Source organism: Capsicum annuum, chromosome 3 (assembly GCF_002878395.1).
Source record: "Capsicum annuum cultivar UCD-10X-F1 chromosome 3, UCD10Xv1.1, whole genome shotgun sequence".
Taxonomy (NCBI): domain Eukaryota; kingdom Viridiplantae; phylum Streptophyta; class Magnoliopsida; order Solanales; family Solanaceae; genus Capsicum; species Capsicum annuum.
The window spans coordinates 267,033,723-267,051,253 of NC_061113.1; the positions used below are offsets into that span (position 1 = coordinate 267,033,723).

Below are 17,531 nucleotides of genomic sequence, written 5' to 3' on the forward strand. Positions count from 1 at the left end.
CAAGCCTTGTGCCATTGGAAACAAAGTAAAGTTTGTAACTACACCAAATCAGAAAATCAAGACCACATCTTTTACAACTTGATCGTGATTAAGTGACATGCCTTCTCACTTTAATTGACTGTTAAGGTTAATTATAGTATGATTCTGTGTTAACAGACACAATGGATTCTCGCTCTCTCTTGTCGGTAAGTATATCTATAATGGCATTGTTATCGTGCCGTTTCAGTAGTGTTTGTAAATTTTTTGTTTTGACGGTGGAATGAAAAAAGGTAAATAAAAACCTTAGCAAAAAGGAAGGGATTCCCGGTGCCTGAACGAGAGCAGAGGCTTATGGTATTGTTGTCATGCCGTTCCAGTAGTGTTTGTGAATTTTTTGTTTTGAGGGGGAAATGAAAAAGGGTAAATAAAGACCTTAGCCAAAAGGAAGGGATTCCCGGGGTCCGAACGAGAGCAGAGGCAGCAGGGCAGGTATTCTCAAAAAAGAAAGGAAACCAGGCAGGGAGGTAAGAGCAAGTAAGACTAGGTTATCGCAAGACAACAGAGGTTAGATAGCTCTTACCGGAGGAACAGGGTTCATGTCACCCATCCCCTTGACCCAGACACGAACCCTATGGAAACTGTTTGAACGATCAGAAAACCCGCCAAGGTAATATATAATTGTAATATCCAGTTTATAATAAGGTAAACCAGTACGAAGTGAATAATTTCATGACTTCCAACATTGTTTTTAATGATTCTTTCTTTACATATAACTTTTCAAGAACTGAATAAGGAACATTACAAAATCTGCAACAGCACCTAGATTAAATGATAATTACAAAGAGCAGTGGCATATGAAAGGTATGCCAAATTCAACAATTCTCTAATCAAAACTACCAAATCCAACAACTTCTGAGAAGAGTTCGATATTACATTGCTCCTCTCCGTTCGAAAAAATCACTCTTTTCTGCTTCCTAGCTGCCTTCTACTCTATTCTAATTTCTCTACGGCCTTCGACACTAGAGCGTGTACCTTGAGTTGTTCTTAGGCCTTCACTACTTGAACCGGAAGGATGCGGGCCAAATTCGCTTGTAGGCCCGCTGCATTCACTAGAATTCTGTGCCTGGCTGCTTTCTAGTGCCATCTTTCTAAATTTCTTAAGGTCTTCTTTGTACTGAGCAGCGTCAAAATCCGAGCTTCCATAAGATTCATGTATGCCACTATGTCCAGGTCTAAGTCCTTCATTTAACTCATCCAGAGGTAAATTTCCTTCTAAAGCTCTGACAATCTGCATAAGAAAGTTGCAACACTGAATATTGAGCCAAGCCAAGTCTTCGTTGACAGTAAATATAGAATTCCCCCCGGGGCAAAGAAGAAACTAGAGAGAGGAGACAAAGGGGGAGTTTGGCCATGAAAAAATATCATTTTTCACTTTGAAAACAATTTCTTTTTTTATATGTTCACAATGAAACATGGCAAAACGCCTACTAAGTTTCCAACTTAAGATCTCAAAAAACAAAGTAAAAATTACTTTGGCTTAATATTTCTGGAGCTAAAAGAAAAATTGGTATATTTCAGATGCTTCTTAAATCGTTGAATATAGTGAAACCATCCTGTGATCAACAAAGATGATTGTACACCCAAGTTATTTTAATTATATAGTCTAGCTCCCGTGGAGCTAACGCAAGCTGAAACAGAATGGAACAGGAAAGCAAGTATGATACTATCGCGCGCGCGCCCGGGGGGGGGGGGCTTCATTTAATTGTTAATACCCATAAAGAACACAATGTTGTTCCGAGAGTTTATAAAGAACAAGGTTCAGGATAATTGAGGAATGCTTGTAGAAAGGTAAACTACAAATATGAAGTATAAACTCCTTTTAATAATTAATCTACATCTTGTGATGTGCTAATTGTGAAAGGAAACAAATAGAGGCGGCACCTGACCACGCAGTAGGAACTGGTAGAGTATACTTTTAATAGGACAAAAATGTTTATTAGGCGACAAGTATCAGAAACCAGATTAGGTGTCAGAGAGCAAATAACTAAACTTTTTGGTATAAAAAATAAGCAAAAAGACTTAAATATAAATCGGTACAACCTTTTGTCATGAAAGGAAGTTAACCTTACTACCTAACTTCAGATAGTTCCCTTTCCCACATAAAAATCTAAAGGTAATGATGCAGTTACGGTGTAGGCATAAAACTAAGCTTGCAGAAGTAGAAGGTACCTGACTCATACGAGGCCTGCGACGTGCCAGATGGCGCACACATACAGCAGCACAAGTGACCATTCTGGTCATTTCAGTAGTGTCATAATTCTTGTCCAATCTTGGATCAGCCAGAGTATCAAAGTTGCCATCATCCAGAGCCTGGGTAAGCAAAGGCCTCGCCTAATTTCATGAGAAAATTGTTACTTTTTTCCGGGGGGAATATGGTATTTTGTTCATACATTCAACTGGGCTGCCGGGGAGGGGGGGGGGAATAGATTGGTTCTAGATCATCTCAGAAGCTTAACAGCTGCAAATAATAAAAGTAAGACTTAACAATCCTTTATAAGATGAACACCGGCGGAAAGGATATCATGAAGATATTTCTGTTTACCAATCGCTGACAGTATCATGGAAAACATTTTTACTAAGTTTCTGTTGGGAAACGAGGTGGAAGATTGGTCAGATTCAAATCCACCATAGACCCAGCCTCTGGTCAATATGCAAGACAAAGCTGACCCATCTGGACGGAGTAGAAAGACAGAAGAAAGCTACGCAAGCAAGAGAGAAACCTACAATGCCAGTACCATAAACAGCAGACTCATAGAAATGTGAACAGAAAAAGGTGGAGAAAGACGAGGGGAGCACATGGATGCATAAATTTTTTTTTAATTCAATGGATAAATAGACAACCTGACCTCACATGAATGCTTCACATGAGTTCTAGATCACCTAGTCAAGCCAAGTCAACCGTAAAATAATAGAGCCAAAGAATAATTTCAAAGCATTATTTGTTCTTAAGTTAAGCTATCAACCATTGATTGCCACTATCCTGAACCTACAGCCTTTCCATATTGCAAAAAAAGCACCATAAATATCGCAATATCTTCCAAATCACAAAATTTCTACTTCTAGCAGCTCACTCTTGAGAGTCATCAGCCTGTAAACCAGTCCACCCGCTAAAATTCAAATAACCTTGCCCAGGTTGCGGTCTTTGACACCAAACTAGATACTAGATTTTGAAAAAATCTTATAAATCTCTATTCATCTGCTCCTTCAACCTATTTTGCAGTTCTTAATTAGTTCTCTTATCTTTGTAAAAGCAACATAATCTGAAAACGGTGAAATTTTCTGGATTGAGATGTCGGAAAGAGATCTTCGAGGCAGAACTCAAGAGGTATCTTATAGAGCAAGATGGCGTGAAGTGGCAGCAAAAAGAACTTGCCTTGCTGGTGCAGTCTATAAAACATTTAGACTACTTGATAAATCAGCAAAAGTTCCACTTTTAAATGTAGGGTGATGCTAAATGATAGGTGTATGAATCAATCATTCTATTTTGTATAGACTTGGAGTAAACTAAGTTATGCTTAGTAAATTTACTAAGCATAACTTAGTTTACTCCAAGTCTCTATACAAAATAATGACTTTGTGCTGATGATTTATATACAGATTCTCTTACCTTGTTAAAAAGAAAACTAAAAAGTGATAGCAGCTATGTAAAAGCTATACCAAGGACAGGGTAGGATGTGCTCGCTGGTGAGCTATTATACTAATCCCTAGTATAACATGAATATCATCAAGTCTTTAACTAAAATGTTCTTTTCCAGTGTTCAAGATGAGGATCAAGGCCTGGCTCAAGTCGGATATAAGACAAGGATTTGAACACCCCAATGAAAGAGCTTGGTCAAATGAAGAGGTGCATGGAATTTCGATGGCCTATGGCTCCTCGTTCTATCCAATCTCCTACAGGATCAATGCCAGGTGAGACACAGAAATGACGACCTTGACCACATGAAAAGGCATGTGGGCTTCATTTCAGGCCAAAGTAAGGCCTAAGCAAAAGGATAGGGAACCGATAAGAAGATCGTTGTACCAACATCTCCATATTAGGGTTTTCGGATTAAGGTAAATTCCAATAAGAACTGCTGTTACAACTAGCAGAGGATAGGCACCACCACACCAATCAGTTGACATGATGACAGCGATGAAGCTGCTCTGATTACAAAACCGAGCCTGTTGGAGTGGATTGGATGATTAGGCCTGATGTTGAGGAGGGAGCGCATGAAGAGAAAATAATTTGGCTGTTTTAGGGGCTTGCAATCTCAGAATGCATATATTCTGACACATAGATTTGCTTAATCATTAGTGTAAAAATAAGAGAACTGGCTCACTGCCTTTTGTATAAATTGAGTCGTAAAGGAACAAGCTATAACTAGTCACAGTAAAAGTTCATTAATAAACATATTAAAAACACCAGTGAACTTAAGTTTCATGAGTTGAGGTTAAAAGGAAAAGTGAGGAATCATATCGCCGACCCAACTTGTTCGGGATTGAGGGGTAGTTATAGTAGTAAGTAAACGTAGGTTTTCGATGACACACGGTATCCTTCATATGGTTATATAATAAAGAAAATAAAAACTAATAGCTTTTTTGCAGCAACACCTTCTCACTAAGCAGCAACAGAACCAACTATTATTTGCAAAAATCCTGAAAACAACTTCAAAACTCTCCACCAACTCATATTAGATAAAATAGCAATGCACAACCAACAATAAGTAACAGTTCCGTCCATTTACGTAGCAAAAAGCTCTACTTCATCAAAATTTTCAGAGAAAAGAGGTCAACAGAATGCATAAACTCATAACTTGGAAACCACATAGTGTATTAACCTCTTTCCTTTATTCACGAGTAATGGCAAAAAATAATAATGCTATGCACATACATGCGACATATCTGAAACACATCTAGCTGGCCCAGACTATTCCACCACTCACAAAACAAACTTACCCAGTCAACAATGTTGTCGTCGAGGTAGTGTTGAGCTTTATCAATTGGCCGTCTTCCAGTGATAATCTCCAAAAGCATGACTCCAAAAGAGAAGACATCAGACTTTTCAGTCAGTTTCCCAGTAAGAGCGTACTCAGGAGCTAAGTACCTGCAACAGGTAAGATAAATATTAACTGTAAATGTGTAGGGATTAAATCTTGATTCTATGTGCTACAGCAACTGCAGACTAATACTGCATGAGGATGAAAGAAGAAACGTTATAAATAGATTAAAAAAGAGAATTACCCAAACGTTCCCATTACTCGTGTGGAGACATGAGTATCAGTGTCATAAGTCAACCTCGCAAGACCAAAATCAGCAACCTGGACCACAGATAACAAATACATCTAGCAATCAACTTATATATAAACAAAAAAAGAGAGGTGGCCATGCAGTCAGCACTAAACTACAGCAGCAGCTGCACATCATCAAAATTCAGATCATATTTGATGATCTGGGCTTTAGAAGAATAATCCAACTTACCACAAATAAAAATCAGTAGAATATATGTTGAAAGAAGCAGTTGCTTTGGAGGAAAAAAGAGCAAGCAGCGGTTGTTTATATTTCTTCACTTTAGACCGAGAAAACAAATCCATAGAAGATTCTTAACATTGAGCGGTTCAACTTTATAGGCTAAGGCAAATAAAGAATTCCATAATCCCCAGCAAGCAAGTAAGAAGATACTTTCCGCTCCATGTCAGGTTCCATCAATTTTTTGTGTCAAATGCCACAATTCTTACTTGAATAATGTACCCAAAGAAAACTTTGAGGTTTTAAAAAGCAAAACCATATGCCAGGTTTTTGAAACTGCCAACTAACATAATGTCTATCATTAATAATATCATTTTACTGTAATTATGATAAACAGAGCTTGGTGGAAGTTATTTCACTGTTGTCAATCGAAGTTCCAAGGTAAACGAAGTTCCAAGGTAAACGAAGGAGAGAAAAAGCTCAGCCTTGATTGCCTCCTGGCAGGATATAATTGCATTAAGGATTTAAGGGCATAGTTGCCTTTGCCCTTTGGCATTCATGAAGTAAAAAAGATGTGTAATTCTCATTAAACCTCAAAATGTTATCTCCTATTATTGTAGGGGTGTCCCTTACAAGTAGCCGATCATTCTCCACGTGAATAAGCTCATGCACTATAAAGTAGATGATAGTGGAAAATGAAAAGGCATGCTTTACCAGAAACACTAAAAAACAACTGCAGATTGATGCACACAATATACACACACAGATGTAAAATTGTCCATTCCACCTTTGCATCAAAATTGTCATCGACAAGAATATTGGAGGCCTTGATATCGCGATGTATGATCTTGGGGTGACCTGCCAAGACAGATAAATTTCAAAGGATTCAAATACATAATCATGAATTCTCCGACTAAAACAAGAAAGGTGATATTAATTAGAAGAATTCTGCAACTCATGAACATACATTCTTCGTGCAGAAATGCCAATCCTCTTGCAGAGCATAAAGTAATTCTCATCCTAGTTTCCCAGCTCAGCGGGGGATGGTCCTTGCCTGCAGTTGTCTCCTTTTTTATTTGTATTAATATAACAGATCAAAGAAACATCAATTCTGAATATTGAAAACGTAAAATTCTACCATTCATGATAAAGAAAACATTCAACTTTGGGCAACAGGCATGGCAAGATAGACAACCAAGGGGATAATGCATCAAGATTACTAGTTACTAAGAAAGTTTATTACACACTTCAAAATAACAAGAAATTGCAGCTCCTCTCGACTTCTCTAGGGGTACCTAACAAGATCAAATGACAATTAAGCTCAACAACAAGAGATACTTCTCCAGGAACTGTGTCCAAAACATAATAGAGGACAAAAAGAGCTGGGAAGGAAAGACATGGGCTGACCTGAAAGGCTGAAACATATACTTCATAAAGACTCATTCTAAAACAATGAAATTGATTTAACAAAAGGCTAAAACTCAGAGGAATTGGCACGACAAAGTTAGACTTGTTTGTTGTAGCTTCGGAGCTGGCTTGTTAGTGGGAATATGCCAATTTCTGCTTCAACTAACATGTCAATTTGAAGGACATTAAGGAATGTTACTTTTTTTTCATTCTTCTTCTATCACCTTAAGGAAAAATGGCTTGGTTAAAGGGGCAACAAGAAGCGCCCTGTACAAAAGATAGAATTTCCCATAAGGCAAGGAAATCAATGAATCTCCCTGGCATTAGTAAGAGAAAAGAGGCACACAACCTCTCTGGAAATGGAGAAAGAGCATGTGTCCCTTACCCTTCAAGTTCCTCTCTTTGAACAGAAATAAAAGATTGGTGCTTTTTTTACACGCATCAAAACTTGGTCATTTGTAACACCTTAACATCTGCAAGATCGTTTTTTCCTTTCAATAAGTTAAATTTTAGATCAAGTGGTACGCACCTCTTCTGCTTCATGCAAAAAGTTTAAAATACTAAATAAAAGCCAGAAAATCTTTGAATACCGAATAAGAGAAGAAAATCAGTGAATAACGAATACCCATGCCCTTTACCCTTTGAATCCCTCTCTTTGAATCGAACTAAATAATTGGTGCTTATTTAAGCACATCAAAACTTGATCATTTGTAATACCTGTTCATCTACAAAATAATTTCCTCCTTCTAATTAAGCTTAAATTTAGATCCTATGGTGAGAACAACTTCTGCTCCATTAAATGATTAAGAAGAACTTCCAATAAAAGCAAGTATGACAGCTGTCCATGATAAATTGCAGAAGACAAACTATCTAGAGATTCTGAGAACTAACCATGCAAGTGGAACTCCAAGGTTTTGTTTGGGACAAACTCATAAACTAACAACCTCTGCACCCCTGAAATGCAGTGTCCCACCAATGAAACGAGATGCTTGTGATGAACGTGACTAATAATCTCTACCTCTGCTTGAAATTCACGCTCCCCCTGCCCACTTCCAGCTTTTAATTGCTTAATTGCAACCTCCTTCCCACTATGGAGTACTCCCTTGTATACATATCCAAAACCACCTTGACCAAGGAGGTTGGAAACAGAGAAATTATCGGTAGCAAGTGTTAATTCTTGATAGGTGAATGTAGTTCTCGAGAAACTCAAGTTGGAATCAGGAGTTGTTTGTAGAAAAGGTTTGTCAGAACTCAAGTTACTACCAGTGGAAGGTGGCAGTGGAGGAGTACATACATCTACAGAAGATACTTGGGAATCTGATGTAACGTCTGGTGGTGCAGAGGGATTTATTGGTATTCTCACCATGTTTTCGGCCGAGGGAGGAGCATTTTGTTGCCAGTGATAATGTTGACCTCCAAGAAAATTATCTGAGCATGAACCAAGCAGAAACAAAACCATATTATTAAAATAGTAGTAGTAGTAGTAGTAGTAGGTCATCAAAAAATATATATATCATGGGAAGAGTCATCAAAAATTATATACATCATGGGAAGATTTTAAACAAAAGCCCCTCCTCCACCTAGGAAAAGAAAATTACACACAAGCACTCCCCAAGGGAACTACATTCAACTGCAATTGGTACTTTGCACATATAAGGGGCAAACGCCACCAAACATTCTAGCACAAAACTTTGATTTCACAATTTCATTTAGCTTTTTAGCTTCAATTACTTATTTCCAGACCGGTACTTCTGGATAATACTAATTAATTAAAGAGTACTAATTTGACTGCCAAATAATGTGGTAAAAGCTGAAATGCAATGATTTTGCATCTAAAGTGCTTATTCCGAGGCCACTGAAACACCAAATATCTACATACACACCCCATTACCAACTTTCCCAAGAGTTTGATCGACTGAGGCTTGAATCTTCATTATACTCTTAATAATCATCAACTCGGTAAAAAAACATAAAACTACACATAATTGATAGTTCCTTGGATAACAAGGACAAAATCCAAAAGATCCCATCATCACCAACCATAACCAAGGATATAGATGAAATTAGTGATGTAACAAATGATGACGAAAGTGCTTTGATGTTACCCAAATGCATAAGAAAAGTCTTTTGATAGTCCATTGACCCTCAAGTTCAACAAACAGATTAAAGCACAAACTGCAATTAATAAAACTAGGAGATCCATAGGGGCTATTCTAAATTTTTAAATCGTATGAAACAGGAATCTCTAATTTAAAACAGGCACTAGGGAACAAAGATCCAAAGGTGACAACAACTAGATTCCAAATGAATATTCAATTCAGAAATAAATCATTAAAAAATATTTGCTTACGGTCACATTCAGACTAGAATTAAATTATTCAATATCACTTCCACCCAAATGACCCAATAAATGAAATTGCAATTAAAGAAAGAAATAAATTAAGCCCAAAATGGTCATCAAAAACCAGTACAAGAACAAAATAGTCACAAATACTTCACCTTTGGGACCTTCATGACCAAAACCATTTAACCCAAGACGCTTTTTTCTCCTTCTATACCAAAGCAAAAAAATGCACACACATATAAGCACAAGTGCTCCACCAATCCCAATTCCAACTCCAAGTGCTACTAAAGTACTACTATTCGACGACCCCTTCGGCGGAGCACCAATTGACGGCGGCGGAATTATCGAGGTCGCCGGAGACGGCTGACTAGCAACGCCTGAACCAGGCGGAGTAACACTTGGGTCCACCGGAGACGGTGGAGTATTAATTTCATTATCCGCCGGCGGAATTTGCACCGTCGTCGGACTCAACGCTACTCCGGGAGGTCCAGAAGACATCACCGGAGTTCACTCTTTTTTTATTTTTTTTAAGAATAATGTTTTTATTTTTAAATCAAGATCTTGAAAATGCACTTTTTGGTTTTTTGGACATAAAAGAGTAAAGGGCAAAAGGTTTAAGACATAATGGAGAAACGTGAGACCGTGAAGAAGATTCAGAAATGGAAACTGAGTAATGAAACGACGTCGTTGGTTAGTGACTTTATACAACTTCCTAATTGAAAGAGCACCTGCCTTTTTTAAATACGTGGGCGCTAGCTTTATTACATATGTTTTTTTTATTTTATTTATTTTTTCAGTATTACATATGCTTTGAAGCGTGTAGTACGGAGTGCAGAAATAAAATGACGATACAAGAATTAATGCTGAAAAGGAAAATTTAAAAAGGTAGATCAAGAAAACATATACGCGCTTTTACTTTTCTTTTTTCTATATAATAAGTACTCCAGTGCTTCATTAATTTACTATTTTACCCTTAATTGTTTCATAATTTATTATATTATTTTTAATTAATTATTATAAATTATTTATATATTAAAATTAATAATATTTTCTTACTATATTATCCCCTAATTAATTATTATAAACAATTTATATATTAAAATTAATAATATTTAATTTAAAAAATAAATATTTATGACGTTTGTTTCAGTTGCTTCATCCGTAATTTTACTATATCATTCCTAATTAATTATTATAAGTCATTTATGTATTAAAAAATTAATAATATTTAATTAAAAAAATAGATGACATGTTCATTGCAGCTGCTTCAACCATAATTTTGCTAAATATCGCTCATAATTAATTATTATGAGTCATCTAAGTATTAAAAATTTAATAATATTTTTTAAAAAATAAAATAGACATAAAATGATAAATTAACTCTTGATGTATTAAATTAAGTTGACCTCCTTCAACTGTGATTTTACCGTATCACCCTTAATTAATTATTATAAGTCATTTATGTATTTAAAAAAATCATAATATTTATTTAATTAAAACATTGGTTTTGACATGGCTGCTTCAAAAGCTGCGCAGTGATTTTACTATATCACCCCTAATTAATTATTATAAGTCATTTATGTATTAAAAAATTAATAGTATTTAATTAAAACAAGAAAAATATGTGTTTATGGCATGTTCGTTGCAGCTGCTTCAACCATAATTTTACTAAATATTTTTATTTTATAGAAAAACTGGTTTGACATAGGATAGAAATGACATAACAAAATTATTTAAAGGTAATTTGGTCATTCACTTCAAACATTTGGGTAATTTTCTACCAAACACTTGGAAATACCATCAATCAACAATATAAAATATTTGCTGACTCTATTTCCACACGTACCCTTTCTTTGCCGTTGAAATTTTTTGCAAATTTATATTTCCTCTTACGCCTTAATTTCTGGTAAATTATCTTCATTTCACCACCTTAGTTTCTTGTAAATTCAAGCTTCGTAAATTGGGAAAATCTGGAAATCTTCATTTCACCGGCTTAATTTTTGATAAATTCAAGCATGAACTATATGTTACTGTTGTGATAGTGTTAATTTTCAGTGTGCTTGTGAATTTGATTTCGGTCTGAACTATATGTTACTGTGTTGTTATTATTACTTCTTTTTTGTTGTTACATGTGGAGTGGTAGTGTTTCCTGTTCTTGATATTTTGGGGGATTTTCAAGATTTTATTTGATTTTCAGTTTTTGGAGTCCCATCAAAAGTGAAGTTGAGTGATAGAATAGATTCTCGTGGTCCGATCCTTTCTTAGATCATATGAATAATGAAGTTTTAATGCACCGAGTTGTCCTTTTCTAACATTTCAACTGATTTTCAGCTTTTGAGGTTTCATCAAAAGTGAAGTTCAATGCTAGGATAGACCCTTAGTAGTTCAGACTCTTTTCTGAATCCTGCACGTAACGGGAGTTTTAGTGCACTGAGCTGCCCTTTTCAAGATTTCAACTGATTTTTAGCTTTTGGAGTTTCATCAGAGATGAAATTGAGCATATAACGAGAGTTTTAGTGCAACGCTCTGTGTGTTTCAAGATTTAAACTGATTTTCAGTTTTTGGGGTTTCATTAGAAGTGAGGTTGAGCTCTATATTTGTTGAAAGATTGATTCTTTTTTTGTCTGATTTCTTGATATGCTTTATAGTTATGTAAGTCCACTGAAAGATTGTTTCTTTTTTGAAATTGTTCAGATTTGCTAGAGAGCTCCAACACTGATAGTATAGTATATAAAGGGTTCTTGAAATTTGGTTCAAGATTTTTGTAGGGGCAGGGAGTTTTAGGAGATTCAACCAAAGAACTAATTGCTTGATCCGAGGAGCCTCTAAAAATAGCCTCTCCATCTCCACGAGGTAGTGGTAAGGTTTACGTACACGTATGTTGTTGTTGTCCTTGTAGCCAAGAAACTATTTCTATTACAGATTTTTAGCTAGAAATGTAAGAAATGTGATAATTTTTTGTATCTTAGTACATTCCTTTCCAAATTGAACTGATAATGATGAGAAAGTTTCAATCTTTGTAGTTCTTGAAAGTGGAAAAAGTTGGTTTATTATACAAGAGATTAGGGGCTTGAGTTCTTAATGATCATGGAGAAACAGGTTAGTTTTCAGGATGCAACAATGGAGAAACAGCAAAGTTTTCGAAATGGGGCGATGGAGAAGCAGAAGAGTTTTAAAGGAATAATGGAAAAATAAAAAAGCTTTCGGATAGCGATGGAGAGGCAAATGAGCTTTGATGGTGGTGAGAGGAAAAGGGGTAAGGATTCACTAGGGAAACGAGGGGATTCTCCGTTGCATCTTGCAGCTAGAGCAGGAAATTTAGGTAAGGTGAAAGAAATTTTTCAGAAGTTAAAGAAAAAGGCATAAAAGATTTGTTGTGTCAGCAAAACCAAGAGGGTGAAACTACTTTGTATGTTGCTGCTGAGAATGGAAATAGTTTGGTTGTTTCTGAGTTCTTGAAACATTTAGATCTTAAAACTGCTTCTATTGTGGCAAATAATGGGTATGATGCACTCCATGTTGCAGCAAAGCAGGGTCTGCACCATTTATGAAGAGGTGGTTATGCATACATATAGTTCGTTAGGTTCTCTCATCCTTATTTAAGTTTTTCAATGAGTGAGAAATTTCCTGAAATGTTTCTTTTACAATTAACTATAGCTCATTAACTAAATAGCTTATTTTTGTATCCACAACTCATTTTTTAATAGCTAGAAACATTAGTATTTGTTCAGAAATCTCTTATGTGGAACAAATAAATAACACTTAGAACTGCTTTTAGCAGTGTTGATTCACATATCCTATAGACTGCACTAATAATGAATATGTATCTCTAATTAAAACATATCTCAGCATAATCATTTATGAAGTCCTAGACTAAAAATTATAGTTATCCAAAGCTTTTTGTTTCCTCTTCTGCATTGCTTGCAGAGACTGGTTGGCACATTCTAAAAGTAGGAACATTTATAATATGCAGACCTTTAGGCTATATCCATGTGAAGCGAAAATCTAGCGCTTCATTATGGAGGTGATATTAATCACATCATAGAGTTATTTTTGGGCATGCCTTGTGCTTGGTTGAGTTGAAACAGTACTTACTTTTTGAATTTTCGGGCGGTGCAGAGAGAAGTTACGGTGGTTGCTGTCTTGATTTCTTAAAGAAAGAATGAGAAAATAGAAAGCTTGCTTGGTGAAAATGGGAAGAGATTTTGTGTTTCTAGAGCTGCATTATCTATGATGGGCACCCCGAAGTTGGGGTAGTTGGTGGAAATTGTTGATGAGTGTGTCGTTTTGGTTTGTTTGAATATGATTTTAGGATTAAGTTTTGTATTGACAGAGATCGATGATTGGTCTAGATCGTCACCAGTTGTTATGGAACAATGCGAGAAAGCTCTTTCTTGCATGTATTACTTGTTTCAATGATTTCCTTTGAAATTTGTAGGTATAGATTCAATGTTTTAGAGAGAATTTTGTTTATTGTTTTGAGTATTTTGAAATCGGAATCATTTTCTAGGGATTGCTTAGTGGCGGCAGAGGTGACCTTTTGTGTGGCTCTGCAGGTTTGTCTTAGCCCAGAAAAGCTTGAACTGTTTATCATAAAGAATTTTTCAATGAGAGTTTCATCGTGTGTCCTAAGTTTGCATTTGTGAATGTAGTTGAGAAAATCTTATTTAAGGACAATTTGATTGATGAATTAAGTAAATTTTCATCGCTGAACAGACTTGGCTTGGTTCGAGGTATTTTAACTATCGTCTCAAGAACAGTATTGCATATTGGGTTTGTTGTATCAAATGATAACTTTTGGTAGTATTATGGACTCTGGAGATAGCAGAAAATCAATCAAAATGACCCTCTATGATGCTATTTTGCCCGAGCTTTGTAACTTTTGTGAGAATTCGATAGACAGTCATTTCAGTTTTCATGCTCTGACGGTGATGCAGATTTGCCTGCAGCAAGTAAAGACATCAATGCTAAATAAGAACGGAAGTGTTGATGTAAATTATGATCCCATTTTTTAGGACATGGGGACACGGTTATTGCAAAAAGTGTGGAATAATTTGGAAGATCCTCTGAGCCAAACTGTCAAACAAGTGCATCTTATTTTTTATCTCTTATTAGACATTCATGCCAGTCTACCCTAGGTAGAGATTGTTGATGGAGACAGAGCAAAGATCAAGCTAATAGTTATGAGTTTATGGTTTTTAAATTTGAAAAAAAAACTTGCAGCTTATTGGGTTCTTGATGCATTCAGATACATACTAAGGTTGATTTTCCATTATTTTCTTCTAAGAATTTAGCAAAGTTAGCATTGGATACAAGCCCCATTTGTTGGATTATACTGATTATGTTGTTGTAGCATTATAAAATAAAATATATGCAAAAAATAGTGTCATAGAAAACCCTCAATTTAATCAATTAAACCATTCTATAAAAATGCAGGTTGTTGAATCCTCTTTTCCATGCTATATAAATAAAGAGATAACACAAATTGGAGAGCGGTAGTTATTGATATGATTGGATGGCTTGATTGGTATGATATTTTGATAGAAGTAGATAAAATTTTCAATTGTACCAATGGAAAATACCCACTTTCCCCTTCACTAGATGCTTCGAATCCAAAGAGAGATGATATCTGAATTTTCATGATATATATTAATATTTTAGGAGAATATCTCTTAAAATACTTAAATGTGCAAGGTATATGCAACAACTGCTTTATGTGGAATTGATCAACCAATGGTCAATATTTGTTATTATTTTTTCTAACTAAATTTCTTTTAATATTCATCATAAACTTCTATAGTTAGCTTGTATTCTTTCATGCAGCAGGTCTCAGTCATACATTTGCAGAGCCCAATCTGAGGATGCATCAACTCTTTTTTTATATCTATGTAAATTATATGTACAGTACCATTTTGTAAAACAGGGCTTCTTAATGTTCACACACACACACTTGTGTGCGCTACAAGCTTGTGATCCCCCGAGCTTAATTGTATTAATGAAAACATTTTACTGCTCAAACTTCCTACTCCAACATAAATTCTAAAACTTAAAAATTGCAATCCACATATTTTATTGTTTGGCCCGTGCTGGCACGGGCCTTGCACTTCTAGTAACTCATATACTAACAATAATTATTCAATCTACTTATTCGATTTATAAAATTAGACAAAAAATATATTGATTTTTTATTTTTACTCTTACTATTAAATAAATATACAGAGTAATAATAGTTAAATTTAACCGCACGGGCCTTGCACTTCTAGTAACTCATATACTAACAATAATTATTCAATCTACTTAATTCAATTTATAAAATTAGACAAAAAATATATTGATTTTTTTATTTTTACTCTTAATATTAAATAAATATATAGAGTAATAGTAGTTAAATTTAAGTTTCAAAATATTACTTTCTTCACCCATCTTTATTTGTTCAAGAATACTTTTTCAGTTTATAAAATTAGTGGATTCGTTATTTTTTTTTTTTATAGTATTCTCCTTTTCTATTTGAATCTTAATATTAATTATTTTTTTCAAATTAATTTCAAAATACAATATAAATATTCTTTAATAAGGATAATTTAGTAAAATAGTTATATTATTAATTATTTCTTCTTAATAGATATGTCAAGTCAAAATGTGACGAATAAAAGTGAATGAAGGAAGTATATTCAAAGAGTAATATGAATACATTGTCCGTATTATTTATGCGTTTTGATTTTTGCATCAATATAAAAATAGATAAATAAAAATAGACGGATGAAGTATTAGTAAAATATATATTTACCTAATTAAAATTTTCTAAATGTGTGAAGTAAAACAAAATGGAGAGAGTATTTCTTTTCTATTATATAGAAGAAGTGGTTTCGACCACCTCTCATGAAATTACCAAAAACCCCTCCACTCCCAATTAATTACATACCATGCCCCGATATATAATAATTCTATTGATTTATCATAATGATTTAAATATTTAATATACTCTATTAATTTATATTAATTAACTATAACTACATATTGGAAGTAATTTTTTTTTATTTATTTAATTGGCTATCATGTTCAAAACTAACTTGTTACTAAGAATCACAATAATTAATAACTTAAAATATTTAAAAGACATGTAAAAATTTTATTGACTCTCATTATTTTAACAATGACACATAAATTGAGATAAAAGAAAAAGTATTGCAAATCATAATAATTAATAACTTAAAATATTTAAAAGATAAATAAAAATTTTAGTTGATTCTCAAAATTGTATCGAAGCCACATAAATTGAGACACAAGAAATAAATAAATTATTTGATAATTACGTAAAAATTATTATAAATTATAATAATTAACAAGTTAAAATACTTTTTTAAAAATAGATAAAAGTTCTATTCAACTCTCAAAATTTTATCGATGCACCATAAATCATGACAAAATAAAAAATTATCTTAATTAATTGCAACTAAATATTTAAAGTAAATCAATTTTATTATTTTAATTGACTTTTATATAAAAAATTAATCCTTTTATTTATTTTAGTAAATTTAAATTTTAAAATTATTTTTTATTATATAGAAATACTAATATTTAAACTTAACTTTAAATTTTTAAGGTACAAAATTTATAAATTTAATTTAATAAAATAAATTTCTAATGAATATTTTCTTAAAATTTGTGTTGGGTCAATATTAATCAAGTTAAAAAGAAATAAAGAAAAATATATAGTAAAATTTTGTTATTATGAAAGATAAATATAATGCACTATCCAATAATGTTTAATAATATCATATTTTACATATGAAAATATAGCATCCCATATTTAATTAATATACTATTTCGGTGAATTATCGATGATTACTATTGGATATGATAAAATTATATTAATTTTTATAGTAATAACATAATCAATCTCCCTTAATCAATTATTATGAGTCATCTAGGTATTAAGAAAATAAATAATATTTAATAAAAAATAAAATCGACATAAAATGCAAAATTAATTCTTAATATTTTTAAATTAATTTTTCGTCTTTCGAACGATGATTTTACTATATCACTCCTTATTATAAGTCATTTATGTATTAGAAAAATAAGAATAACAAAATGATATGTCAACATAAAATATTTGATTGACTATCAAAATTATATTAGTGTCACATAAATTGGGACGGGACAGAAGAAGATATAAAACAACATATACTATTTGAAAAATAAATAAAAAGTACTGTAAATAACAATAATTAACAAAAAAAAAATTGACTGATTTCTGCTGCTTCAATTGTGATTTTAATGTATCACCCGCAAT

At 33.6% G+C, this 17,531-nt stretch overlaps 1 protein-coding gene across 1 annotated transcript; it reads right to left on the bottom strand.

The window, feature by feature from the left end:
* Positions 1–697: 697 nt before the first annotated feature.
* Positions 698–9,960, bottom strand: LOC107861815 (proline-rich receptor-like protein kinase PERK15). Its single transcript, XM_016707184.2, has 8 exons — positions 9,391–9,960; positions 7,783–8,319; positions 6,452–6,538; positions 6,272–6,342; positions 5,260–5,336; positions 4,975–5,122; positions 2,209–2,370; positions 698–1,267 (listed from the first exon to the last, which is right to left on the bottom strand). The coding sequence occupies exons 1-8, from the start codon at positions 9,731–9,733 to the stop codon at positions 965–967; spliced, it is 1,728 nt and encodes a 575-aa protein (XP_016562670.2). The 5' UTR covers positions 9,734–9,960; the 3' UTR covers positions 698–964.
* Between the last annotated feature and the right edge of the window lie 7,571 nt (positions 9,961–17,531).

Bases quoted from the DNA above. Each gene is read 5' to 3' on its own strand.
- LOC107861815 (XM_016707184.2), bottom strand. From the start codon at position 9,733: ATGTCTTCTGGACCTCCCGGAGTAGCGTTGAGTCCGACGACGGTGCAA. The intron at 6,539-7,782 runs GTTAGTTCTCAG...AGACAACTGCAG, and splicing joins CTTGGAGTTCCACTTGCATG to GCAAGGACCATCCCCCGCTG. The intron at 5,337-6,271 runs GTGGAATGGACA...TCTGTGGTCCAG, and splicing joins ATGACAATTTTGATGCAAAG to GTTGCTGATTTTGGTCTTGC.